At 45.8% G+C, this 26,985-nt stretch overlaps 1 protein-coding gene across 14 annotated transcripts in view; it reads right to left on the reverse strand.

The window, feature by feature from the left end:
- Nucleotides 1-26,985, reverse strand: part of LOC140424835 (cAMP-responsive element modulator) — a 197,273-nt gene that overhangs the window by 9,750 nt on the left and 160,538 nt on the right. For 13 of the 14 annotated variants that reach the window (XR_011947702.1, XM_072508320.1, XM_072508315.1 and 10 more), the window contains one exon: nt 11,448-11,604. Coding sequence is in view for 13 of the 14 variants with exons in the window: in XM_072508320.1 (XP_072364421.1) it covers nt 11,448-11,604 (157 nt within the window). In the remaining variant the exon portion in view is untranslated. Of the gene's footprint in view, nt 1-11,447; nt 11,605-21,567; nt 21,783-26,985 lie in introns of those variants that run through there. The other variant, XM_072508323.1, reaches the window with a different exon arrangement.

The raw sequence follows: 26,985 nt of genomic DNA on the forward strand, positions 1-26,985 counted from the left end.
GGTGGGGCTACGGGGTTAGGGCAGGGTTTGGGCCTATGTAGGGTGCTCTTTCAGAGGGTTGGTGCTGACTTAGTGGGCCGAATGGCCTCCTTCTGCACTGTAGGGATTCTATGGAACTGGATGTTTGCAACTTTGGTGTTATACTTGACTGAGATGAACTTCCTATCACACATCTGCACCATCAAAGATTATTTCTTCCTATTCCTTCCTTCATCACATCACATGATTTCACCTTTACCTCAGTTTATCTGCTGCTGAAATCCACACCCATGCTTTGTTATCTTCAGATTGACGATTCCAATGCACTCTCAGTCAGCCTCCACAAACCTCAAGCCATTCAAAACTCTGCTGTTCATGTCCTGACTCACACCAAGTCCCATTCATGCATCAGCTCTCACATTTTTACACTAGCTCCAAGTTAAGCAATGCCTCAATTCTAATTCTCCTTCTTATTTACAAATTCTTTCATACGACCAGAAGACTTGGGGAAGAATTAGGCCACTCGGCCCATCGCCTCTGCTCCGCCATCCAATCATGGCTAATATTTTTCTCATCCCCATTCTCCTGCCTTCTCTCCATAACCCCTGATCCCCTTATTAATCAAGAACCTATCTATCTCTGTCTTTAGGACACTCAGTTATTTGGCCTCCACAGCCTTCTGCGGCAAAGAGTTCCACAGATTCACCACCCTCTGGCTGAAGAAATTCCTCCTCATCTCTCCTCACCTCATCTCGTCCCTTTAGTCTGAGATTGTGTCTTCCGGTTCGGTATGGTACGGTAGCATTGTGGATAGCACAATTGCTTCACAGATCCAGGGTCCCAGGTTTGATTCCCGGCATGGATCACTGTTTGTGCGGAGTCTGCACGTTCTCCCCGTGTCTGCGTGGGTTTCCTCCGGGTGCTCCGGTTTCTCCCACAGTCCAAAGATGTGCAGGTTAGGTGGATTGGCCATGCTAAATTGCCCTTAGTGTCCAAAATTGCCCTTAGTGTTGGATGGGGTTACTGGGTTATGCAGATAGGGTGAAGGTATGGGCCTTGGGTAGGGTGCCCTTTCCAAGAGCCGGTGCAGACTCGATGGGCCGAATGGCCTCCTATTGCGCTGTAAAATTCTATGTTGGTTCTAGTTTTTCCTACAAGTGTAAACATTCTCTCCATGTCCACTCTATCCAGGCCTCGCAGTATCCTGTAAGTTTCCATAGGATCCCCCCTCATCCTTCTAAACTCCAACGAGTACAGACCCAGAGTCCTCAACCATTCCTCATATGACAAGCTCTTCATTCCAGGGATCCTTCTTGTGAACCTCCTCTGGACCCTATCCAAGGCCAGCACATCCTTCCTTAAATACAGGGCCCAAAACTGCTCACAATACTCTAAACAGGATCGGACCAGAGCCTTATATAGCCTCAGAAGTACATCCCTGGTCTTGTATTCTAGCCCTCTCGACATGAATGCTAACATTGCATTTGCCTTCCTAACTCTACCGACTGAACCTGCAAGTTAATCTGAATCTTCCATTGCCTCATCTCTTCCTATCACCAATTTTCTTAAGTAGCACAACCCCGCAATCTCTGTGCCCTGACAATTCTGGCCTCTTAGCATTCCTAATTTTATTCATTCCACCACTGGCAGCTATAAGGTCGTCTTGTGGCGCAATGCGTGGCATTCCTGCCTCTGAGCCAGGAGCTCTGGGTTTCAGTCCCACCACAGGACTTGATGGCCAAGGAAGGTACATTCATAAAACGGTGAATAGGTTTGAGCATCAACCATCAAAATTCTTTCCACACACCAATAACGGGTGGTAAGAGTGGGAGAGACTCGGGGTCAACCAGGCTTGATGCGGAGTGACGCCCCATAAGCTATAAGACTCTGGCTAGCCACCTGTTCAGGAGAAATCCTCACTGTAGGAACAGATGAAAGTCTGCCTCGTGAACCACTAGGCGCAGGAAGTGAAACAACAACAATTGGCAGCTATACCTTCAGCTGCCTCGATTCTAAGTCATGGAATTTCCTCACATATTCTCTCCGTTTCTCCACCTTCCTTTCCTCGTTCAACATGTCGTTAAAACTCACCTCTTTGACCAAGCTTTTGGTCATCTCAAAACTCCTAATGTGATTCAGTGTCATTTGGTTTAGAACAGTCCTTTGAAGAACTTTGGGACATTTTCATACATTAAATGGGCTATATAAATTCAACTTGTCGTTGGAACAGGGTGCCAATGGGGTTCTGCAGGAACTGGAATGTCAGCTAAGCAGGATTTTCTACAGCTGGGATGGTGATAGTTAAGTTCTAGATGAATCTGTATGAACTGGAATAAATGGGTATGGCAATAGTATCAATCAATAGCTTAGTTACACAGCTAACAACAACCTGCACTGGATTTACTTGAGATTTCAACAGTAGGGACTTGGGAACCAATATACGAACATGTAACATACGAATTAGGAGCAGGAGTAGGCCTCTCGAACCTGCTCCGCTATTAAATAGGATCATGACTGATCTGATTGTAACCTCAACTGCATATTCCTGCCTACCCGCGTTAACCTTTCATCCCCTCGTTAATCAAGAATCTATCTAGTGCCGGCGTCCTGCGTGGGTACGAGTCTGAGGGCGCTGGCAACGGTGCCACTGCTGTTCCCTCCAAGGAGGTATACCACGAGCCCGGTGGTGGTGGCGGCCCTCAAAATTTGGGGGCAGTGGAGGCGGCATAGGGGGGAAGTTAGGGCCTCGGCGTGGACCCCATTATGGGGGAACCACCGGTTCGCCCCAGGAAGAACAGGTGGAGGGTTTTCGGGGTGGCACAGGGCAGGGATACGAAAGTTGGGGGACCTGTTTGTGGACGGGAAGTTCGCGAGCTTGGGTGAGCTGGAGGAGAAGTACGAGCTCCCCCCGGGGAACACCTTCAGGTATTTACAGGTAAGGACGTTTGCCAGACGGCAGGTGGTGGAATTCCCGCGGCTACTGCCACACACAGTACAGGACAGGGTGCTCTCGGGGGGGAGTGGGGAAGATCTCGGAAACCTACCACGTGATGCAGGAGGAGGTGGTGGAGTTGAAAGGTAAGTGGGAGGAGGAGTTGGGAGAGGAGATCGAAGAGGGGACGTGGGCAGATGCCTTAGGGAGGGTGAACTCTTCCTCTTCATGCGCGAGGCTCAGCCTCATACAGTTTAAGGTGCTGCACAGGGCACACATGACCGGGACAAGGATGAGCAGGTTCTTTGGGGGTGAGGACAGGTGTGTTAGGTGCTCAGGGAGCCCAGCAAATCGCACCCATATGTTCTGGTCATGCCCAGCGCTGGAGGAATTTTGGAAGGGCGTAGCGAGGACGGTGTCGAGGGTGGTAGGATCCAGGGTCAAACCGGGCTGGGGGCTCGCAATATTTGGGGTGGCAGAGGAGCCGGGAGTGCAGGAGGCGAAAGAGGCCGGAATTCTGGCCTTTGCGTCCCTGGTAGCCCGGCGAAGGATTCTAAGATGCGAGGCCCCCAAGCGTGGAATCCTGGATCAGCGATATGGCAGGGTTCATTAAATTGGAGAGGGTGAAATTCGCCTTGAGAGGGTCGGTACAAGGGTTCTTTAGGCGGTGGCAACCGTTCTTAGACTTTCTGGCAGAACGATAGACATTGGTCAATGGCAGCAGCAGCTCGGGGATGGGGGTGGGGGGGGGTTTACTTTATTTTTGTTTGTGTTATTTACACTGGAGGGTCTGAGGGGGTGTATACACCTGTTGTCTCAAGTCGGGATGTTAATGTTAATTTATTATTTACGTATAGTGGGGGAGGGGGGTTTAGGGGGTTGCTTTTTTAGATTGTGTTTTGTACTTAAGCCTGTTGGGTTCGTTTTTCCTTCTCATTTTGTTATTGATATTTTATGAAAACCTTTAATAAAAATTATTTTAAAAAAAAGAATCTATCTAGTGCTGCCGTAAAAATATTCAAAGATTCTGCTCCCTCTGCCCTTTGAGAAACAGAGTTCCAGCGAGTCACGACCCTCAGAGACAAGGGACGGGATTCTCCGAAATCCCGGCCAAATGTTGATGCCGGCGTAAACACCGGAGTGGTGTACGCCAGCGTCAACAGGCCTCCTGGCCCAGCAATTCACCAGCCTTCAGGGGGCTAGCACAGCGCCGGAGTACTATGCACTGCTCCGGCGCCGAAAGGTCTACGCATGCGCGCAATGGCCGTCTCCGCGCCAGCGCATGGTTGCCGTCTCCACGCCGGGACAGAGCAACATGTCGGAGACCTAACAGCGGGCTGCGCAGGAGGAGGTAGGCCCCCTCCAGAACGTGGCTGCCCGTGGATCGGAAGCCCCCGATCGCCGGCCTGCACCCCGCGGAGGTCTCCCTCAGAATCAGATCCACCCGCCTCCCCCACCAGGACGTCCACTACAACTGCGGTTCCGACTTCCCGTCGGGTGGTAACAGGTTAGAACCACGCCAGCGGAATTCAGCAGGATTTTGGCCCGTTGCCAGCGGAGAATCGCCGCGGGGGGCCTATTTCAGCGGCTCCCGACTGGTGCCGCGGCGACCCGCCGCAGGCTCAGAGAATCCCGCTCAAGCTTTCTCCTCATCTCCATCTTAAATGAGCAATCTCTTATTTTTAAAAGTCACCCCGAGGTCGCGATTCTCCGACAAGAGGAAACATCCGCTCCACATCCAGCCTGTCAATACTCCTCAGGATCTTATATGCTTCAATCAAGTCATCTCTTATTCTTCTAAACACCGGTGGATACAAACTTAATCTCTCCAACCTTTCCTCTTAACCCACTCATTCCTGGTATTAGTCTGGTAAACCTTATGTTTTTAACTCATTTTCATCTTTCCTTAGATAAGAAGACCAGTATTGTCTGATACTGGTCAATACCCTGTACAACTGAAGCATAACCTCCCTACTTTTGTAATCAATTCCCCTTACAATAAACAATAACATTATTTTAGTGTTCTTAATTTGTGGATGATACAAAGGTGGGAGGGAAGGCAGGTTGTAAGGAGGATATAAATAGTTTACAGAGAGATATTGACAGATTAAGTGAGTGGGTAGAAAATTGGCAAATGGAATTCAATGTGGGAAAATGTAAGATTATTCATTTTAGAAAAACGAATGAGAGGGCTGATTATTATTTAAATGAAGAGCGACTACAGAAAGCTGGAGCACAAAGGGACTGGAGTCTTGGTTCATGAAACCCAGAAAGCTAACATACAGGTGCAGAAGGTAATAGGGAAGGCAAATGGAATTCTGGCTTCTCTTTCAAAGAGGTTGAAGTATAAAAGTAAAGCGATGTTACTGCAACTGTACAAGGTACACTGAGGTCACATTTAGAATACTTTGTACAGTTTGCTCCCATTATTTAAGGAAAGATATATCATAATTGGTGGCAGTACAGAGGATGTTTACTAGAATGATCCGAGTTAGAGGGACTGTCATATGTGGTAAGATTAAACAGGTTGGGTCCGTACTCCCTGGAGCTCAGAAGTATGAATGGCGATATGATTGAAATATACGAGATTCTTAGAAGGGGTTTGACGGTAAATTTTGGGAGAATGGTTCCACTCATGGGAGAGTGTAGGACCAGAGGACATGGCTGCAGAATAAAGGAGTGCTCACTGAAGACAGATTTGAGGAAGAATTTCACCTCTCAAAGAATGGTGAATCTTTGGAATTCTTTACCTCAGGAGACAGTGGAGGCTGAGTCCTTGAACATTTTCAAGGCTGAGATCGCTAGGTTTTTAATCAGTAGGGGAATTAAGGGTTACGGAGATAAGGGAGGAAAGCGGACTTAGTGAGTGTTGCTAACAATGATCTTGGGTCACTGTCTGTGTGGAGTCTGCACGCTCTCCCCGTGTCTGTGTGGGTTTCCTCCGGGTGCTCCAGTTTCCTCCCACAGTCCAGGTATGCAGGTTAGGTGGGTTGGCATGATAAATTGCCCTTAATGTCCAAAAAGGTTAGATGGGGTTACTGGGTTATGGGGATAGGGCGGAGGCGTGGGCTTCAGTGGGGTGCTCTTTCCAAGGGCTGGTGCAGACTCGATGGGCCGAATGGCCTCCTTCTGCACTGTAAATTCTATGATCTTATTCAATGGCAGAGCGGGCATGAAGGGTTGAATGGCCTACTCCTGTTCCTTTTTCGTTTAACTTTTAAAAACATTTTTAGAGTACCCAATTCTTTTTTTCCCAATGAAGGGTTAATTTAGTGTGGCCAATCCCTCTACCCTGCATATCTTTGGGTGTGGGGGTGAGACCCACGCAGACACGGGGAGAATGTGCAAATCCACACAGACAATGACCCGGAGTCGGGATCGAAGCCGGGTCCTCGGCACCGTGAGGCAGCAGTGCTAACCACTGCACCACCGTGCTGCCCTTTTTTCTTATAATCCTATGATCTAACATACTGTACCTATAGAACAGCCTTTTGTGATTCATGCACTAGGACACCCAGATCCCTCTGCATTTTAGAGCTCTGCAATTTTTAACCATTTAGAAATAAGATTAATTGGATTGGCCATATTGAATTGCACCTTAGTGTCCAAAAAGATGTGGAGGTTAGGTGGGCTTACGGGGATGAGATGGGGCAGTGGACTGAGGTAGGGAGCTCTTTCAGAAGAAGTTAGGTGGAGACTCGATTGGCCGAATGGCCTCCTTCTGCACTGTAAAGATTCAATGGATTCTTAGATTATTTTTTATTCTTCCTGTCAAAGTGGATAATTACACATTTGCCCACGTTATGCTCTATTTGCCAGATTTATACCCAATAACTTAACCTATCTATGTCCATTTGTAGCCTCTTTACATTCTTTTCACAATTTACTTTCCTACCTACCCTTGTATCATCAGCAAATACCTTCAGTCCCTTCATCCAAGTCACTGTTTAGCACAGGGCTAAATCGCTGGCTTTGAATGCAGACCAAGGCAGGCCAGCAGCACGGTTCAATTTCCGTACCAGCCTCCCCGAACAGGCGCTGGAATGTGGCGACTAGGGGCTTTTCACAGTAACTTCATTTGAAGCCTACTTGTGACAATAAGCGATTTTCATTTCATTTCATTTTTCTAAATTGTAAAATGTTGAGGCCCAGTAATGAGGCAGCAAGATTTAGACAGTTTAGGAGTGGTCCAAGAAATGGCTGATGAAATTTAACGTGGGCAAGTGCGAGGTCTTGCACTTTGGAAAAAAGAATAGAGGCATGGACTATTTTCTAAACGGTGACAAAATTCATAATGCTGAAGTGCAAAGGGGCTGTTAAGGGGCTGTTTAGCACAGGGCTAAATCACTGGCTTTGAAAGCAGACCAAGGCAGGCCAGCAGCACGGTTCAATTCCCGTAACAGCCTCCCCGAACAGGCTCCGGAATGTGGCGACTAGGGGCTTTCCACAGTAACTTCATTGAAGCCTACTTGTGACAATAAGCGATTTTCATTTTCATTTTCATTTCAAAGGGACTTGGGAGTCCTAGTCCAGGATTCCCCAAAGGTAAACTTGCAGGTTGAGTCCGTAATTAAGAAAGCAAATGCAATGTTGTCATTTATCTCAAGAGGCTTGGAATATAAAAGCAGGGATATACTTCTGAAGCTTTATAAAGCACTAGTTAGGCCCCATTTAGAATACTGTGAGCAATTTTGGGCCCCACACCTCAGGAAGGACATACTGGCACTGGAGCGGAGATTCACACGGATGGTCCCAGGAATGGTAGGCCTAACATACGATGAAGGTCTGAGGATCCTGGGATTATATTCATTGGAGTTTAGGAGGTTGAGGGGAGATCTAATAGAAACTTACAAAATAATGAATGGCTTAGATAGGGTGGACGTAGGGAAGTTGTTTCCATTAGCAGGGGAGACTAGGACCCGGGGGCACAGCCGTAGAATAAAAGGGAGTTACTTTAGAATAGAGATGAGGAGAAATTTCTTCAGCCAGAGAGTGGTGGGTCTGTGGAATCCATTGCCACAGAGGGTGGTGGAGGCCGGGATGTTGAGTGTCTTTAAGACAGAAGTTGATAAATTCTTGATTTCTCGAGGCATTAAGGGCTATGGAGAGAGAGCGGGTAAAGGGAGGTGAAACCAGCCATGATTGAATGGTGGAGTGGACTCGATGGGTCGAATGGCCTTACTTCCGCTCCTATGTCTTATGGTCTTATGATCCCTGTGGCACACCGCTCATTACAACCAGCCAACCAGAAAAAGAACCATTTATGCCAACTCTCTGTTTCCTGTAAGCTAGCCAATCTTTAATCTATGCCAATAAGTTACCTCCTACACCAAGAGCTTTTATTTTACACAATAACTTTGATGTGGCACCTTATCAAATGTCATGTGGAAATCAAAGTACAATAGGACATCCACCAGTTGCCCTTTATCCCACAGCACATAAGTCCTTCAAGGACACTAATAATTTGGGTTAACATAATTTCCCTTTCACAAAACCATGCTGACTCTACCCGAGTGCCTTGAATTTTTAAAGTGTCCCATTATAACATTTTTAATAATGGCTTCTAACATTTTCCCTTTGACAGCTATTAGAATAACTGGCCTGTAGTTTCCCGTTCTCTATCTCCCTCCCTTTTGAACAAAGGAGTTGCATTTGCTATCTTTCAATCTAATCAGTTCCTTCTTCCAGATCGTTAATGTATATTGTGAAAAGTCCCAACACTGACCCCTGAGGCACACCACTAGTCACCAGCTGACATCCTGAAAAAGGCCCCTTCATCCCCACTCTCTGCCTTCTGCCAGTCAGCAAATCCTCTATCCATGCCAATATCTTAACACCATGGGCTCTTAACTTATTTAACAGCCTTCTCTATGGCACCTCGTCAAAAGTTCCTCCATCCCATTTCTTGATTTACAGCTATTTCTGGGATGTTACTTGTGTGATCGACAGTGAAGCCAGATGAAAAATACTTGCCTAATTCATCTGCCATAACCCTGTTTTCCATTATCAATTCCCAGATGCACTTTCTATGGGATCAACATTCACCTTGTTAACTCCTTGCTTATATAATTATCTATAGAAACTTTTACTATGCGTTTTTATATTACTAACCACCATACTCTCATACTCTAGTTTCCCCACCGTATCAATCTTTTTATCATTCTTTGATGTTATTTATATTCTTTCTAATCTTTTGACCTGCCACTCGCCCTTTTTCTTTCAGTTTCTCAGTGTTGTAAAATTTTTTAGTTAACTGCGAAAGACCGGTCATTCCCTTGGGTCCTTTTTCTCATTAGTGTGTATTCTGAAATATCCCTTTAAATATCTGCCACTGAACCTCTATTCAACTATCCCTTCAGCACATTTGCCACTTTACTCTAACTAGCACCGCTTTCATGCCCTCATAATTGCCCTTATTAAAGTTTAAAGTACTAAGTTTGGGCTTTCGCGTTCAGAGAACTTTAGATATCTGCAGGTGAGGGACTTTGTGAGGAAGGTCTTCCTGTCGTTTACCATAGTGCCGCCAGTCTCATTGTTGGAGAGGGTTCTGTCGCTCGTAGGAATGGAGGAGGGGAGTACCGTGGGAATGGACGGGAGGATAATGGCAGAGGATATTGTATCTCTGGTGGGGACTAAGACCAAGTGGGCTGGATGAGGGGGTGTGGTGGGGTGAACGCTTCTTCGTTGTGCGCGTGACTGGGGTTAATACATTTGAAGGTGGTGCACTGTGCGTATTCAACTCGGGCTAGGATGAGTCGGCTATTTGAGGGGGTGGAAGATAAGTGTTAGCATTGTGGGAGGGGCCTGGCAAATCATGTTCAAATGTTTTGGGCATGTCCTGAGCTGGAGAGATTTTGGATTTCCTTCTTCAATACCATGTCGATGATTCTACAGATGGAATTGGAGCCCAATCCCCTGGTGGCACTATCTGGGGTGTCAGAACTGCAGATGGATGTGGAGGTGGATGTCTTAGCCTTCGCCTCGCTGAACGCTTGCAGGTGGGTGCTGTTGGAGCGGAGGTCAGCATCTCTGCCTCGGTACGGATGAGGGATCTTATGGAGTCTTTTCACCTTGAGAAAATTAATTATTCGTTAAGGAGCGCAATTGAGGGATTTTATAAAAGCTGGCATCCTTTCATTCTGTTTTATAAAGAGCTAGTCACCATCAGCTGTTGATGAGGGGGGGGTGGGGGGTTGTGGTTTTGTCTGAGCGTGTGTTTAGTTTTATTTAATTTTTTTGTTTTCATTAAATTAAAAACTTTTTTAGAGTACCCAAATCTTTTTTTCCAATTAAGGGGCAATTTTAGCATGGCCAATTCACCTATCCTGCATATCTTTGGGTTGTGGGGGTGAGACCCACGCAGACATGGGGAAAATGTGCAAACTCCACACGGGCAGTGACCCGGGGCCGGGATCAAACCCGGGTCCGTGATTGAACCCGGGTCTTCGGTGCCATGAGGCAGCAGTGCTAACCACTACTCCGCCGTTCTGCCCGTATGTATTATAAAATGTTTTTTTTTTAAGTTTCAAATACTAGTCTTGGATGCACTCTTCTCTCCCTCACGCTGAATATAAAATTCAATCATTGTATGATCGCTGATACCTAGATTTGCATTCACTTTGAGGTTATCAATTAATCCCATCTTGTTGCACAATACGAGGTCTAGTACAGCCTGCCCTCTGGTAGGCTTCAGAACATGCCGTTCTAAGAAACTATCCCGAAAACATTCTATGAACCCCTCATCTACGCAACCTCTGCCCATCTGATTTTTCCAATCTATATGTTGATTAAAATGCCCCATGACTATTGCCGTACAGTTTTGATAACCCATTATCTCTTCTTTTATACTCTGGGTTGAGATGAGAAACGATAAATGTAGGAGGTCACTTGTGGGATTGATATACAGGTCCCCTAATTGTAACTATACGGTAGGATACACTGTTTTCACATCCTACATATCAGCTACTGACTCATTTCTCCTCAGCACTACAAGCATCACTCACAAAATTAAAGAGATTGCTTGGCCAAAGTTTTTCAAATAAGTCCAACTAATGCACAATCATCTCTTTTTCTGACACAGGTAATACCAAACTGGATTCAAAGTTTTTGCTCTTTCACAGCAACTGGGATTGGATATGCATTTTGCCTAAACAATGTCAGCATGGATCTAACCAATAGTAAAACACAATGGGAGATCTAAGAGAATAACGGCAAGTTGATGTTTCGGCAATATAATGAGGGTAGGCATCCATACCAATGATTTTGGCAGTCGCTAAATTATAGAGCGCAGGTTTGAGCAGGTGTGATTTTCAGAATCAACAATGAATGAAAAAACATGAAAAAAATCTATTGTGGTGGTTATCTATACACAAATGTAAAATCAGTGAATCAAGAATAAAGCTCCAAAATCAAGAATCATTAAAACTGGTTTAATTATAGTTATGAATAAAATACCCCATTTCTCAGTTCAGTACATTACAGAATGTTTTTTTATATGTGCAAAGCAGCTGGTATTACATATTTTCTGAAATCTTACCTGTTTTTCATTAGCCTGAGCTCCCGTTTCCGTGTAGCCTCTTCTGCTAGCTGTTGCGGACTATGCAATGTTCCTGGTGAGGTCGCCATCACTACTCCCTGAGGTAAGGTGGTAGTTGGGGTTCGAATTTGGTAAGTTGGCATATCTCCTGTCGCAGCTGCAGGACAGAAGTTTAACCTTAATTAGAGAGAGGCCAGGGAGGTAACCAAATTAAATCTTCATTTTATACACATTTCTTTACATTATTTTCAAAGATAAATCACCAAACTATTTCTTACCCCTATCTTTCCTCCCCACATGCTCTCATCAGCTAACCAGTTCTCAGAAGCAACCTGCATTTCTACCATGATTCTTTACCATGATTAAAATAGGAGGTTTCACCGAGAAGAAAGCTAGGAAAGATGAAAGCTCAGTTAACAAGAGGGGGCCTTTCAAAGGCAGAGAAAGAAGTAACCATGCCCAAAAGATTTAGAGAAGTTCCATGGAGCATTGGGAAGTAGCTGAAGGTGCTGTGGAGCATTGGTGAGGTAGCTGAAGGTGTTGTCACTGAAATGCACAAGAAGCCAAAGTTAAAGAGCTGAATGGCGCAACCTGCAACCTAGCAGAGGCTAAAAATATCAAATAGAGGATAGAAAAGGTTTTGTATATGGAAACATGGATTTTGAATTAAGTGTATTGGAATATAGAAAACCTGACAATCATTAAAAAAAACAGGTGATGGGCAAGCAGAATTTGGTGTGGGTCGCAAAGTTCTGAAACAGTTGTAGCTGGTGTAGAATGGAGAGAGAAATGAATCTAGAGGTAATATTTTTAAAACATTTTTCTAATTAAAGGGCAATTTAGCATGGCCAATCCACCTATCATGGACATCTTTTGGGTTGTGGAGATGAGACCCACACAGACACGGGGAGAATGTGCAGACTCCGCACAGACAGTGACCCAAGCCAGGAATCGAACCCAGGTCCCTGGCACTGCGAAGCAACACTGCTAATCACAGTACTAACGTGCCGCCCAATGTATTTTAGCAATTTAAAACAATGATTAATGGCTCAATTAAATTTTTAATTCTCAGTTGATAGCACCACTGAAATACCGTTGCGAAACAGATGGAGCAGAAAACAAGCGTAATAAAAAGAAATTGAGGAAAAATGAGCCTGAATTCTGTGCCCATTGGGCTTGCACACTCAGCAGGCCCAGATGTGGGCACAAACTGAGCTTCCGACTGCGAGAGTGATTTCACGCTGGCTGGCCATTTAACAGCAGCCAGCATGAAATGCATGCTGCGAAAGGCTCAGTGCTGCCAGGAAGGGCGAGAAGTGGGTGGGTGCCGAGAAAAAGAAGTGTGTGGGCTGGCACTTCTAATGGGTTCCCCAAGGGGATAGCTGCTGTGGAGCACGCTCAGGGAGCTGCAGACCTGACCAAAATAAATCCCGATGAAAAAATGCTGCAGTGTCTAAGCAGCACATTCAAACAAAAACCCAAACATCTTTTAAAATTTTGTTTCAGCCCTGACATTTCATCCCGCCCTGGATCAAGGTTGCAGCTAAAATGTAAAGACCGCTGGCCAATTGGCCAGCCCAACAACTGTAAAAGTAAACGGGCCAAGTAAAATTGCTTTCAATTAGCCCCTTAATGGGCTAAATTGCGTGGTTGTTGGCGGGTGCACTTCAGACTCTCGTACATGTCCGCCGACTGAAACATTGCACAACTGCGAGATGATGTCGGGACTGGTGCCCGATGTCTTCTCGCGTAATTCATTGCGCTTCCGTGTCAGGTACAAGCCCATCTATGCAACGTAAAACTCTGGCCTTGGGATACTCAAAGCAAATACTCAAAGCCCATTGCTGCTACGTCACTAAGATGCACGGCAACCGATATGACAGGGCCTTCACCTCCATTTATTTTATAAATTCTGAATTGAATCTGTTGGAATTTGTTCTATACAATGAGGTCAGGGAATAGTCTACTGAAAATTAAAGTACAATAGATGCGATGTTGGAAGTAGATAGGAGTTATGCAGAAGATGGGGATCCAGCGAAGTTGGAAAAGAGGAAGGAACTACAAGCAAGCTTTGACGGATTATCTACCAGGAAGGCTGTGCGCCAATTGAGGCGAGCAAGGGGTGCAGTTTACAAGCATGGAGTGAAGGGGTGTATGTTAGCGGGTCAGCTTCGGAGGGAGGCGGCGGCATGGGAAATTGTTCAGGTGTGGGACAGGGCAGGGAAGTTGGCGGTGGCTACAGATCAGATTAATAACGTCTTTATGAGAGGTTGTATAGGTCGGAGCCACCTGGGGAAGACTGGGAGATGCAGGAATTTCTAGATGGGCTGGAGTTCCCGAGGTTAGGGGAGGGGGACAGGGCTACATTGGAAAGGGCAATGGTGGAGCAGGAGATAAAAGATGCGATTGGAAGGATGCAGTCGGGGGAAGGTGGCAGGGCCGGATCGGTTTCCGGTGGAATATTATAAAAAATTCATGGATAAGCTGGCACCACTGATGCACAAGTACTCCCTTTCCCAATTTACAACCATTCAGGTAGTAATCTGCCTTCCTGCTTTTGCTTCCAAAGTGAATAACCTCACACTTATCCAAATTATACTACATCTGCCACTGATTTGCCCACTCTCCCAACCTGTCCAGATCATGCTGTAGGATCCCCGCATCCTCGTCACAGTGCACCCTCCTACCCAACTTGGTATCATCTGAAAACTTTTGAGATGTTCCATTTTGTTCCCTCATCCATTAATATATATTGTGAATAGCTGGGGTCCCAGCACCGATCCCTGCGGCACCCCACTAGTTACTGCCTGCCAATTTGAAAAGGACCCATTAATCTTTCATTTCCTCTCTGCCAACCAATTTTCTATCCACCTCAATACACTCCTCCAATCCCATGCACTTTAATTTTGCACAATAATCTTATGCGGGACTTTGTCTAACACCTTCTGAAAGTCCAAATATACCACATCGACTGGCTGCCCCTTGTCAACTGTACTGGTTACATCTTTAAAGAATTCCAACAGATTTGTCAAGCATGATTTTCCCATCATAAATCCATGTTGACTCTGACTGATCCTAGGGTGGCACGGTGGCCCAGTGGTTAGCACAGCTGCCTACGGCGCTGAGGACCCGGGTTCGATCCTGGCCCCGGGTCACTGTCTGTGTCGAGTTTGCACATTCTCCCCATGTCTGCCTGGGTTTCACCCTCTTTGTTCTTTGAACCCAAAGATGTGCAGAGTAGGCGGATTGGCCACACTAAATTGCCCCTTAATTGGAAAAAAAAATAATTGGGTACTCTACTCTGGCTGATCCTGCCACTGCTTTCCAAATGTTCCGCTATAAAGTCCTTGATAATGTATTCAAGAATTTTCCCCACTACCAATGTTAGGCTTTCTGGTCTATAATTCCCTGCTTTGTCTCTACCTCCCTTTTTGAATATTGGAGTGACATGAGCTACCCTCCAATCTGCAGGGACTGTTCCAGAGTTTATAGAATCCCGGAAGATGACTACTAATGCATGCACTATTTCTAGAGCCATCTCCTTAAGCACTCTGGGATGCAGATTCTCAGGCCCTGGGGATTTATCTGCCTTCAATCCCATCAATTTTCCCAGCACCATTTCTCTATTAATGTTGATCTCGCTTAGTTCTTCCCTCTCACTAAACCTTTCATTCTCCAACATTTCTGGGATCTGATTTATGTCCTTTTTTGTGAAGACAGAACCAAAGTATGTATTAAATTGCTCAGCCATTTCTTTGGCCCTTATTATGGTATTCCTCTGTTTCTGTCTGTAGGGGACCTAAATTTGTCTTTACCAATCTCTTTCTCTTCGCATATCTACAGAAACTCTTAGTGTCAGTCTTTATGTTCCCTGCAAGCTTACTTTCCCTTGTACTGTACTTTCCCCTTCTTAATCATAGAATCATTGAATTTACAGTACAGAAGAAGGCCATTCGGCCCATCGAGTCTGCACCGGCTCTTGGAAAGAGCACCCTACCCAGGCTCACATCTCCACCCTATCCCCATAACCCAGTAACCCCACCCAACACTAAGGGTTGGGTTAATCAATCCCTTTGTCCTTCTTTGCTGAATTCTAAACTGCTCCCAATCCTCAGTCCTATTTTTTTTCTTGGCCAATCTGTATGCTTCTTCCTTGGATCGGATACTATTTCTAATTTCCTTTGTAAGCCATGGATTGGCCCTCTTACCCATTTTGCTTTTGTGCCAGACAGGAATGTACAGTTGCTGTAGTTGCCCCATGCGTTCCTTTAATGTTTGCCATTGTCTATCAACTGTCATCCTTTAAGTAACTCTCCCCAATCTATCAAGGCCAACTCACGTCTCATATCTTCATAGTTTCCTTCATTAAGATTCAGCACCCTAGTCTCTGAATCAACGACTTCACTCTCCACCTTGATAAAAAATTCTATCATGTTATGGTCGCTCATTCCCAAGAGGTCTCGCACAGCCAGATTGGCAATGATTCCCTTCTCATTACACAGTAAGGATGTTAATGAATTTCTCTGGACAACCGGCTTCTGAGAGTCTTCCACTCCCGACTGACTGAGTCAAAATCCTTGGTCAGATCAATGAAGGCCATCTCGAGTGGTTGATGTTGCTCCTGATGTTTCTCTCCAAGTTGTCGAGCAGTGAAAATCATGCCCATTGCTCCACGGTTTGATCGGAAGCCACACAAGGATTTCTTCAGAGACTGGGAGAAGATGGCTGGCGAGGATTCGGGTGATGATCTTCTTGGCAGTGGAGAATAGGGAGATTACTCGGTACTTCCCACTATCTGCTTTGTCTCCTTTCTTGAAAAATGGGACAATGACCGCATCCCTGAGGTCAGCAGGGATTTCTTTCCTGTCCCAGATTTTCACGGGCAGATGATGGAGATGACAGGTGATCTCTTCTCCTCCAAGTTTGAAAATCTTGCTGGAATCCCACCCACTCCAGCGGCTTTTCATTTATTCATGTGTTTAATGATGGCTTTGCCTTCATCCACATTGACTCAGTCAGTCAAGAAAGGAGACAAAGCAGATAGTGGGAAGTACCGAGTAATCTGACATGTGGGAGGCTTTCAAGTGTCAGTTGAAAGGAATACAGGACAGGCATGTTCCTGTGAGGAAGAAAGATAAATACGGCAATTTTCGGGAACCTTGGATGACGAGTGATATTGTAGGCCTCATCAAAAAGAAAAAGGAGGCATTTGTCAGGGCTAAAAGGCTGGGAACAGACGAAGCCTGTGTGGCATATAAGGAAAGTAGGAAGGAACTTAAGCAAGGAGTCAGGAGGGCTAGAAGGGGTCATGAAAAGTCATTGGCAAATAGGGTTAAGGAAAATCCCAAGGCTTTTTACACGTACATAAAAAGCAAGAGGGTAGACAGGGAAAGGGTTGGCCCACTGAAGGATAGGCAAGGGAATCTATGTGTGGAGCCAGAGGAAATGGGCGAGGTACTAAATGAATACTTTGCATCAGTATTCACCAAAGAGAAGGAATTGGTAGATGTTGAGTCTGGAGAAGGGGGTGTAGATAGCCTGGGTCACATTGTGATCCAAAAAGACGAGGTGTTGGGTGTCTTAAAAAAATATTAAGGTAGATAAGTCCCCAGGGCCGGATGGGATCTACCCCAGAATACTGAAGGAGGCTGGAGAGGAAATTGCTGAGGCCTTGACAGAAATCTTTGGATCCTCGCTGTCTTCAGGGGATGTCCCGGAGGACTGGAGAATAGCCAATGTTGTTCCTCTGTTTAAGAAGGGTAGCAAGGATAATCCCGGGAACTACAGGCCGGTGAGCCTTACTTCAGTGGTAGGGAAATTACTGGAGAGAATTCTTCGAGACAGGATCTACTCCCATTTGGAAGCAAATGGACATATTAGTGAGAGGCAGCACGGTTTTGTGAAGGGGAGGTCGTGTCTCACTAACTTGATAGAGTTTTTCGAGGAGGTCACTAAGATGACTGATGCAGGTAGGGCAGTAGATGTTGTCTATATGGACTTCAGTAAGGCCTTTGACAAGGTCCCTCATGGTAGACTAGTACAAAAGGCGAAGTCACACGGGATCAGGGGTGAACTGGCAAGGTGGATACAGAACTGGCTAGGCCATAGAAGGCAGAGGGTAGCAATGGAGGGATGCTTTTCTAATTGGAGGGCTGTGACCAGTGGTGTTCCACAGGGATCAGTGCTGGGACCTTTGCTCTTTGTAGTATATATAAATGATTTGGAGGAAAATGTAACTGGTCTGATTAGTACGTTTGCAGACGACACAAAGGTTGGTGGAATTGCGGATAGCGATGAGGACTGTCTGAGGATACAGCAGGATTTAGATTGTCTGGAGACTTGGGCGGAGAGATGGCAGATGGAGTTCAATCCGGACAAATGTGAGGTAATGCATTTTGGAAGGGCTAATGCAGGTAGGGAATATACAGTGAATGGTAGAACCCTCAAGAGTATTGAAAGTCAAAGAGATCTAGGAGTACAGGTCCACAGGTCATTGAAAGGGGCAACACAGGTGGAGAAGGTAGTCAAGAAGGCATACGGCATGTTTGCCTTCATTGGCCGGGGCATTGAGTATAAGAATTGGCAAGTCATGTTGCAGCTGTATAGAACCTTAGTTAGGCCACACTTGGAGTATAGTGTTCAATTCTGGTCGCCACACTACCAGAAGGATGTGGAGGCTTTAGAGAGGGTGCAGAAGAGATTTACCAGAATGTTGCCTGGTATGGAGGGCATAAGCTATGAGGAGCGATTGAATAAACTCGGTTTGTTCTCACTGGAACGAAGGAGGTTGAGGGGCGACCTGATAGAGGTATACAAAATTATGAGGGGCATAGACAGAGTGGATAGTCAGAGGCTTTTCCCCAGGGTAGAGGGGTCAATTACTAGGGGGCATAGGTTTAAGGTGAGAGGGGCAAGGTTTAGAGTAGATGTACGAGGCAAGTTTTTTACGCAGAGGGTAGTGGGTGCCTGGAACTCACTACCGGAGGAGGTAGTGGAAGCAGGGACGATAGGGACATTTAAGGGGCATCTTGACAAATATATGAATAGGATGGGAATAGAAGGATACGGACCCAGGAAGTGTAGAAGATTGTAGTTTAGTCGGGCAGTATGGTCGGCACGGGCTTGGAGGGCCGAAGGGCCTGTTCCTGTGCTGTACATTTCTTTGTTCTTTGTTGTTTGTATTTGGTGGGAGTTCAAGGTTAACTTTAATGGGGAATGGGGCATTGTGGGGGAGGGAAGTGGGGGATGGATTTCCTTGAACACGTCCTCACCTACGATTGTATCAAGGTTTAGGAGTTTTTTGGAGTGTTCTCTCCATCGAAGGTTGATGTTTCTCTGTCTCTCAAAAGTGTTCCATCCGTACTCTGCACCGGTTTCGTGCAAACTACTCATTGTGTGAAAATGCTTTTTCTCACATCACATTTGCTACTTTTGCAGATCAATTTAAATCTATGTCCTCTTGTTCGTGATACTTTTACAAGCAGGAACAGTTTCTCCCTAGATACCCTATTCCGCAGATCATGGTTTTGAACACCTGGATCAAATATCCTCTTAACCTGCCTAGAACAGTCCCAACTTCTCCAATCTATCTTCATACCTGAAGTTTCTCATCCCTGGAACTATTCTTGTAAACCTCTTCTGCACTCTTTTCACATCCTTCCTGTAGTGTGGCACCCAGAACTATGTAATACTACAGCTGAGGTCTAACTAGTGCCTTGTATAAATTCAGCATGACCTCCGTGCTCTTGTACTCTATGCCCCTATTAATAAAGCCCAGCATGCTGTATGCTTTATTAACTGCTCTCTCTACCTTTCCTGCCACATTTTTCCATGTGACTACTAATTCAATCCCAAGTATTGTTTCAAGAAGCTCCCCACCACTGAAGTTAAACTGACTGGTCTGTAATTGCTGGGCTTATCCTTAACAACACTTTTTGAAAAAGGGCATACATAGGACGCGATTCTCCGGAAAGATTTCGAAGTGTGGTAGCGTGCAGTAACTGCTGCGAGCTTCCCGGCGCTCAGCCCGGCGAGGCTGGGAATGCTATTCAATGTTGACCCCCCACCACTGTGAATCACGCGTGCGGCTAACAATATGTCTCCACAGGAGACGCTCTCCAACGACCGGCGAGAGAGGGCCCAGACTGCCTGTTGGTTTCGGACATACGAATCCTCACCACCTTCGAGGAATGGGCCCTAGAAGTGACTGGGGTGGCCAAGGACAGAGTGGTCAACAATGTGGAGTTTGGCAAACGGCGCAGAGGTGAGGATCCACCAGGCCCAACCAGGAGGACCTGTCACACGTGAGTTGTTATTGCTATACTGACTGACCCATCCCTCCCATTAGTGGACAGGCTTCTGATGCACAATCTGGTGAGCACCAAAGAGCTGCTGATGTACATTATGTGGAGGCAGTTATGCTCGGCGAGACAGCAGTCAGAGGTCTGCTGGATCCCAGGTCCCAACTGAGTTTCAGCCTGGTGCTGAGCCTCTGGAACCGGGTTACCCGGAGCTGATGCAGATGTTAGGGAGCAGCCGGGACATTCAGAGATAAATGTCAGCGACTCTCCAGCTCCATTAAATATCAACTTAATTCTCCATTGAACGCTTCCACATCATCTGCCTTCATTTCCTTCTTGTGAGATCCAATGCTCATTTTACACAATCTCTTGTATAAAGTAGTTATATTTAAATTGTATATGTATCCTCCCGATTGTTAAGGTCATATAGCCTTTTCTGTGACAATATTATAAAATAAAATTTTTAAAATAAATTTAGAGTACCCAATTCATCTTTTCCAATTCAGGGGCAATTTAACGTGGCCAATCCACCTACCCTGCACATCTTTTGGGTTGTGGGGGAGAAACCCACGCAAACACGGGGAGAATGTACAAACTTCACACACACGGACAGTGACCCAGAGACGGGATCGAACCTGGGACCTTGGTGCTGTGAGGCAGAAGTGCTAACCACTGCACCACCTTGCTGCCCCTCATCAAATATTATTGAGGTTCAATTCACATCTTCCATTAAATATATTAAATAAATAAGGTAACCGTCTTTAAAAATGTGTTTATAATAGAGAAACATAAAACAATTTGGGAAGGGACAACATTTTCTTATGACGGAAGAGAACTACTGTGGATTTTGACATTCTGAAATAAATACAGCACAAAAGGAAAGGGCAGAAAACAGAAGAGATTAAATGACACAAGGATGCCTTTCTTTGACATTTTTATGGAGCTTGTTCTAAAATTATACGGTAAGGTGTTTGGGGGCAAGAGCATGCCAAGCATTGTTTTATTCGGTCATAAGAAATAGAAGCAACAGTGGGCCATTTGGCCTATCAAGCCTGCTGTCTCATTCTCCTCTTATGTCCTTGTAATAGTGTGCATCTTTTGGGTTCTTCAGCATTGTGACACATCATAGGGGCTGGTTTAGCACAGTGGGCCAAACAGCTGGCTTGTAATGCAGAACAAGGCCAGCAGCACGGGTTTAATTCCCGTACCAGCCTCCACAAACAGGCGCCGGAATGTGGCGACTAGGGGCTTTTCACAGTAACTTCATTTGAAGCCTACTTGTGACAATAAGCAATTTTCATTTCATGTTTGAAGGTGCCTTCTTGAAAGTGAATCCGCGGAAAGCGAGTCAACGGAGTCCCTGGGCGAGCACTCAAAGCCTGCACAGACCAGCTGCCGAGTGTATTCGCAGATATCTTCAACACCTCACTCCTCCGTTCTGAGGTCCCCACCTCCTTCAAGAAGACCACCATAATATCAGTAATAAAGAAGAACAAGATAGCCTGCCTCAACGACTACCGACCGGTGGCCCTAACATCAGTTATCATGAAATGCTTTGAGCGGCTAGTCATGAGACGGATCAATGCCAGCCTCCCAGATGGTCTCGATCCACTGCAGTTTGCCTATCACCGCAACCGAACCACAGCAGATGCTATCTCCCTGGCTCTACCATCGAACACTTCGACAACAAGGACACCTATGTAAGACTGCTGTTCATAGACTACAGCCTTCAACACCATTATCCCGACAAGACTAATAACCAAACTCTGCAATCTTGGACTTGAACCCTCCCTGTACAGCTGGATCCTTGACTTACTCACCAATTGACCACAATCTGTCAGGATAGGCAACAGCACCTCCTCCACAATCGTCCTCAACGCCAGGGCCCCGCAAGGATGTGTGCTCAGTCCTCTACTGTACTCCCTATACACACATAACTGTGTGGCAAGATGTAACTCCAACTCAATCTACAAGTTTGCGGATGATACGACTGTGGTGGGCATAAGACAACCACTTCATCCCAAGAATCAGCCTAGTGAACTACTTCTGATGAAAGTACATCTTTCCTTAAGGAGACCAAAATTGTGTGCAGTACTTCAGGAGAGTTTTCACCATTGTTCTGTACAGTTGTAGCATGACTTTTAGATGTCAAACCCCACCCCTTTGAAGTAAAGGTCAAAATTCCATTTGCCTTCGTAATTACCTGCTGGACTTGCATGTTAACTTTTGTTAACTTTTTGTGATTTATGGAAAGGACGCCCAGGTGCTCTGTAAAGCAGCATTCTGCAGTCTCCCTCAATTTAAATAATATTCTGCTTTATTCTTCTTGCTAAAGTGGATAATCTCATGTTTTCTCACATTAAACTCCATCTGCCAAATCTTTGCCCACTCACTTAACTTATCCATATCTCTTTAAAGACTCTTTGGGTGTAATTCTCTGTTTTTGAGATTAAGTGCAGCGGCGTGGGGCTCCAGCAGCATCTTTCCCATTGGCCAACAGAATGGCGGTATCCCACACCAGATTCTACATTTGGAACCTCGCTAATTATGCACAGGCAATTTCCTCTCTGAATCTCCTGGCGGGCAGACAGCTGATTCATCCATCCGTTGTCAGCTGGATTGTTCAATGATCCCGGAGCCATAGTTATTAAGCACCAGTCCAGCGCATTCTCTAGTCCATCAGTCTTTAACAAACCGTGCAGGATGTCAAATGCCTAGAGGAAAAAGCAGCCCCAAGAAGAAGTCTGTTCCTTGATCGCCCTCAAGCAAGCAACCCCCCCCCCCCCAAAAGCTTATCACCTGCAAGGCACTCCGCTCCACTTGGACTCCTACCCACCGCATCTTGAGTCTTCATGCATCCCCTTCCAGTAAATGATGTGGTATCCCCCAAACCTCCTTGTTTGTGGTCTTTTCATACAGCCTTGTTGGGGTCCAGCCTCCCTCCACTTGGTGTTCTCTCTTCCTGCCATTGTTTGTTGTCTTCATCCACCTTCTTATCAGTCTACCTGCCATTGTGAGCCCTCATCGCCCCCCCTTCCCTTCCTCCTCCCCTTCCTTGCACAGACGTCCTTCCAAATTGCCCCCCTTGTCTTCATCAGGCCACCACCTCCATTGACTTCAGCTTGCACTCCATCCTCAGTCGAATTTGGACCTTTGTGGCAGTGGCTGCATGAATCCCGCAACACAATGCTGTCCAGGTAGACACTGGTGTATGGCAACAGGGAGAAAAGAGGTCCTGTACTCCACAACCTCAAGCGCTATAATAATAATCGCGTATTGTCACAAGTAGGCTCAATGAAGTTACTGTGAAAAGCCCCTAGTCGCCACATTCCGGTGCCTGTTCGGGGAGGCCAGTACGGGAATTGAACCCGTGCTGCTGGCCTTGTTCTGCATTACAAGCCAGCTGTTTGACCCACTGTGCTAAACCAGCCCCTGTTGTGTTTAGGGAAGCAGTGGAATCCGTGCAAATGTAAGACATGGATTCCAGTTTGGGAAATTATTGAGGCTTCACTTTTAGTCACTTAGGCTCAGCTGCCCACCATAGCTAAACGTTAATATGAAAGCAAATTACTGTGGATGCTGGAATCTGAAACAGAAACAGAAAATGCTAGAAAATCTCAGTAGGTCCGACAGCATCTATGGAGAGAACAGAGCTAACATTTCTAGTCTGAGTGGCTTCGTCAAAGCTAGACGTTAATTTGATTTCAGTATTATTTAGCTGTTGTCTGACTTAAAGAACACAGTCCTGCCTTTTGCACCCTCTGCCACTATTTGCTCCCTGTTATATATTTATTTCATCCCCTTGGTGCAAAAGAGCTCCTTAATATGTTACTTTCTTCCTCTATGGAAATGGGTTCTAACTTCAGGAATGGGCCGTATCTCAAACAATGACGAATCAGACTATAGATGGGAGATCCTGATGCAGTGCATCAGCAGCAGCGCAACACCATGGCAGAAATGCTTTGTTTCACTCACCTCAAAGTCTCTTGCGAACTTTGGACCTTTTTTTGCACACACCTCTCTTTAACAATCAGATTTTAGACAAATGTAATTTCACACTGGCATGATACAAGATGAGAAGGCCACACAGGAAGCCAGCAGCCAGCTGGTTTAATGAGCATTCGTGATGTGCAAATGACAGTCACTACCAGCTAGCAGGAGTGAGTCCAAGATTGAGGGGAGAGAGGCCGATGTATTGGCCTTTGCCTCCCTGATAGCCTGGAGTCGGATTTTACTATGTTGGAGGGACACGGAGCCGCCGAAGGCAAGGGTGCGGGTGAGCAACCTGGTAGAATTCCTGAGGTTGGGGAAGATCATGTTCGCTCGGTGGGGGTCGGTTCAAGGGTTCAAAGAACAAAGAACAAAGAAAAGTACAGCACAGGAATAGGCCCTTCGGCCCTCCAAGCCTGTGCCGACCATGCTGCCCATCTAAACTAAAATCTTCTACTCTTCCGGGGTCCATATCCCTCTATTCCCATCCTATTCATGTATTTGTCAAAATGCCCTTTAAACATCACTATCGTCCCTGCTTCCACCACCTCCTCTGGCAGCGAGCTCCAGGCACCCACTACCCTGTGTAAAAAACTTGCCTTGTACATCTCCCCTAAACCTTGCCCCTCGCACATTAAACCTAATTGACCCCTCTGCCCTGGGAAAACGTCCCTGACTATCCACTCTATGCCCCTCATAATCTTGTAGACCTTTTTCAGGTCGCCCCTCAACCTCCTTCGTTCCAGTGAGAACAAACCAAGTTTATTCAATCTCTCCTCATAGCTAATTCCCTCCATACCTTACCATCCTGGTAAGTCTCTTCTGCACCCTCTCTAAAGTCTCCACATCCTTCTGGTAGTGCGGCAACCGGAATTGAACACTAATGAAAATGAAAATCGCTTATTGTCACGAGTAGGCTTCACTGAAGTTGCTGTGAAAAGCCCCTAGTCGCCACATTCCGGCACCTGTTCGGGGAAGCTGGTACGGGCTGGTACTCCAAGTGTGGCCTAACTAAGGTTCTATACAGCTGCAACATGACTTGCCAATTTTTATATTCAATGCCCCGGCCAAGGAAGCCTAGCATGCTGTATGCTTTCTTGACTACCTCCTCCACCTGTGTTGCCACTTTCAGTGACCTGTGAACTCGGAGGTGGAAACCGTACATCAATTTCTTCAAGGAGGATTGAGGGAGGTGGGCTTTTGGGGTGGTAAGGGGGTTAAAAAGGGGAATGCGGAACATGATGAGGGTCGGGGTCAGGGGGGTTGGAGAGTTGGGGCTATTTGTTGGGTTGATGTGATGTTCATCTGATGCTGTTTTGTTGTTCTTTTGATATTTTATATATTTATATTTTGTTGAAACACCCTGAATAAAAGTATTTTAAAAAAAGATTAAAAAGACAGCAATGAAAAAGTCCAACAACATGACCAACAGGGAGTAATGGTCAGGATTATCAAAAAGAACACAAGATAAATTACAGGTTAAAATCGCCTTCCATATTGCATGAGAAGGCAGGATCAACGTGCACCCTCCAGTATTCCAACGATCGAAGCACAAGACACATGGTTGGGATTCTCCGGTCCGCCAGCCTTGTTTTCAGGTGCGGCGCACTCCCATCGGCAGCGGGATTCTCCATTCCCGTAGCTGGCCAATGGGGTTCTCCATTTTGGCCACCCATGCTGTTGGGAAACACATGGCTGCGCTGCCGGCGGACCCCGCCAATGGAGATTTCCGCTGCATAGCTTTGCCATACCATCTGTCCGATGCTCAGGAGGTCCACAGCCTAGGTCCCCGACCTGCTTGGCCACCGCCAACCCCACATGACGAACATTAAGAACTGGACAAAATAGGACCAGTGGTTGATGGGCTCTACCAACCCCTGGCTTTGCAGACAGGATACTTTGTGCTCCATTGAATCAGCTGCACCCAGTCTTCAAATCAAGACTACCAAAGTATGGCAGTCAATTTTCAAACTCAATCAGGAATTCATCTTACAATCTCAGCCAGGGACTAGTCTCAGGAGGACATCACACCCAGCCCCCATCTCCCCAACCCATCAGGATAAACGGCATACCATGCATCCACCGCTCTTCTAAAAGTACTCTGCAATGCATGAAGTGAGCTCTAATGACCTGCACCACAGTGCCTAAATGCGCAGTCAAGGCAACATCTTTGACGGCAACTATCATCCAATGCACACAGCGTCACCAAAGCAAGAACCCGCTCAGCAGCAACTGAGCCACTACCAGTTGAGCCCTACCCCAGCCCATTCCGACCACCAAACAAACAAACAAGGATTTTAATTTCATCTAGGTTCTTTCTCATAGAAAGACCAATCAGGAACTTCCAGGGACATGATGCAAGCCATGTAGCCCATGAAAAAACAAATATGAAATGTGCATTAGGATGAAACAATGGATTAAAAGACGAGCAGAACCAGAGCTCAGGAAAACGCAACCACTCCCACTCTCACATCACATGGTACTGTCCCTTCCACCAAAATGTAATTACATGCGGTTCCATCTATATGACATAAATATATTTAAAATTCCTGTTCTTGAACAGTGGGATGGTGATCAAGTAAAAGTGCTTAAATATCCTACGGTTCAGATAATCCTTGATTTATCGGGTTTGTGAGGAATTAATTACTCAGATGCCTTGAAATGTTTATTTTATTTTTTTGAGAGTAAATTTAATGTACTTCATGTGCTGGATAAATTTTGTTTGTTCAGAATAATTTTTGTATCTGTAATTGTAAAATCATGACCTTTCGAGGAATCAAACAAATCCACCGATTTTGACAAGAATCATCTGGTAAAAAAACGGAACTGTGGAATTCCGGTTTCAAATTTTTATACATTCTATTAGGCATCACAGAGACAAATGGTGTACACCTTCAGGCACATGGAAAGAATTGGGACGAGCTGGACTACAATGGCACAGAGGAATTTGGGCTCAGTTTCCTTAATAAGCACTTCTGTTTCATAGCCTGAAAAAAGACCCTGGAAGAAGATCTTGGAAGTCACAATGCTGTATGTTCCTCACAATTCAACTAGTGTTGGGCGAAAAGAGCAGGATATAAGATTGTCTATCAACTTGAGGATTGTGAAAGTTATTCTGTTGGGGGTGAAAAAATTAACATACAGCACCTCTCAGAAATTTAGAAAACACTTCACATCAAACTAATGACATTGAAGTGCAGTCACTTATTATGGGTTCTCCATGTCCCAAGGCCCACAAACAGCAATGA

This window comes from Scyliorhinus torazame, chromosome 6 (assembly GCF_047496885.1).
Source record: "Scyliorhinus torazame isolate Kashiwa2021f chromosome 6, sScyTor2.1, whole genome shotgun sequence".
In the NCBI taxonomy this organism is placed as follows: Eukaryota; Metazoa; Chordata; class Chondrichthyes; order Carcharhiniformes; family Scyliorhinidae; genus Scyliorhinus; species Scyliorhinus torazame.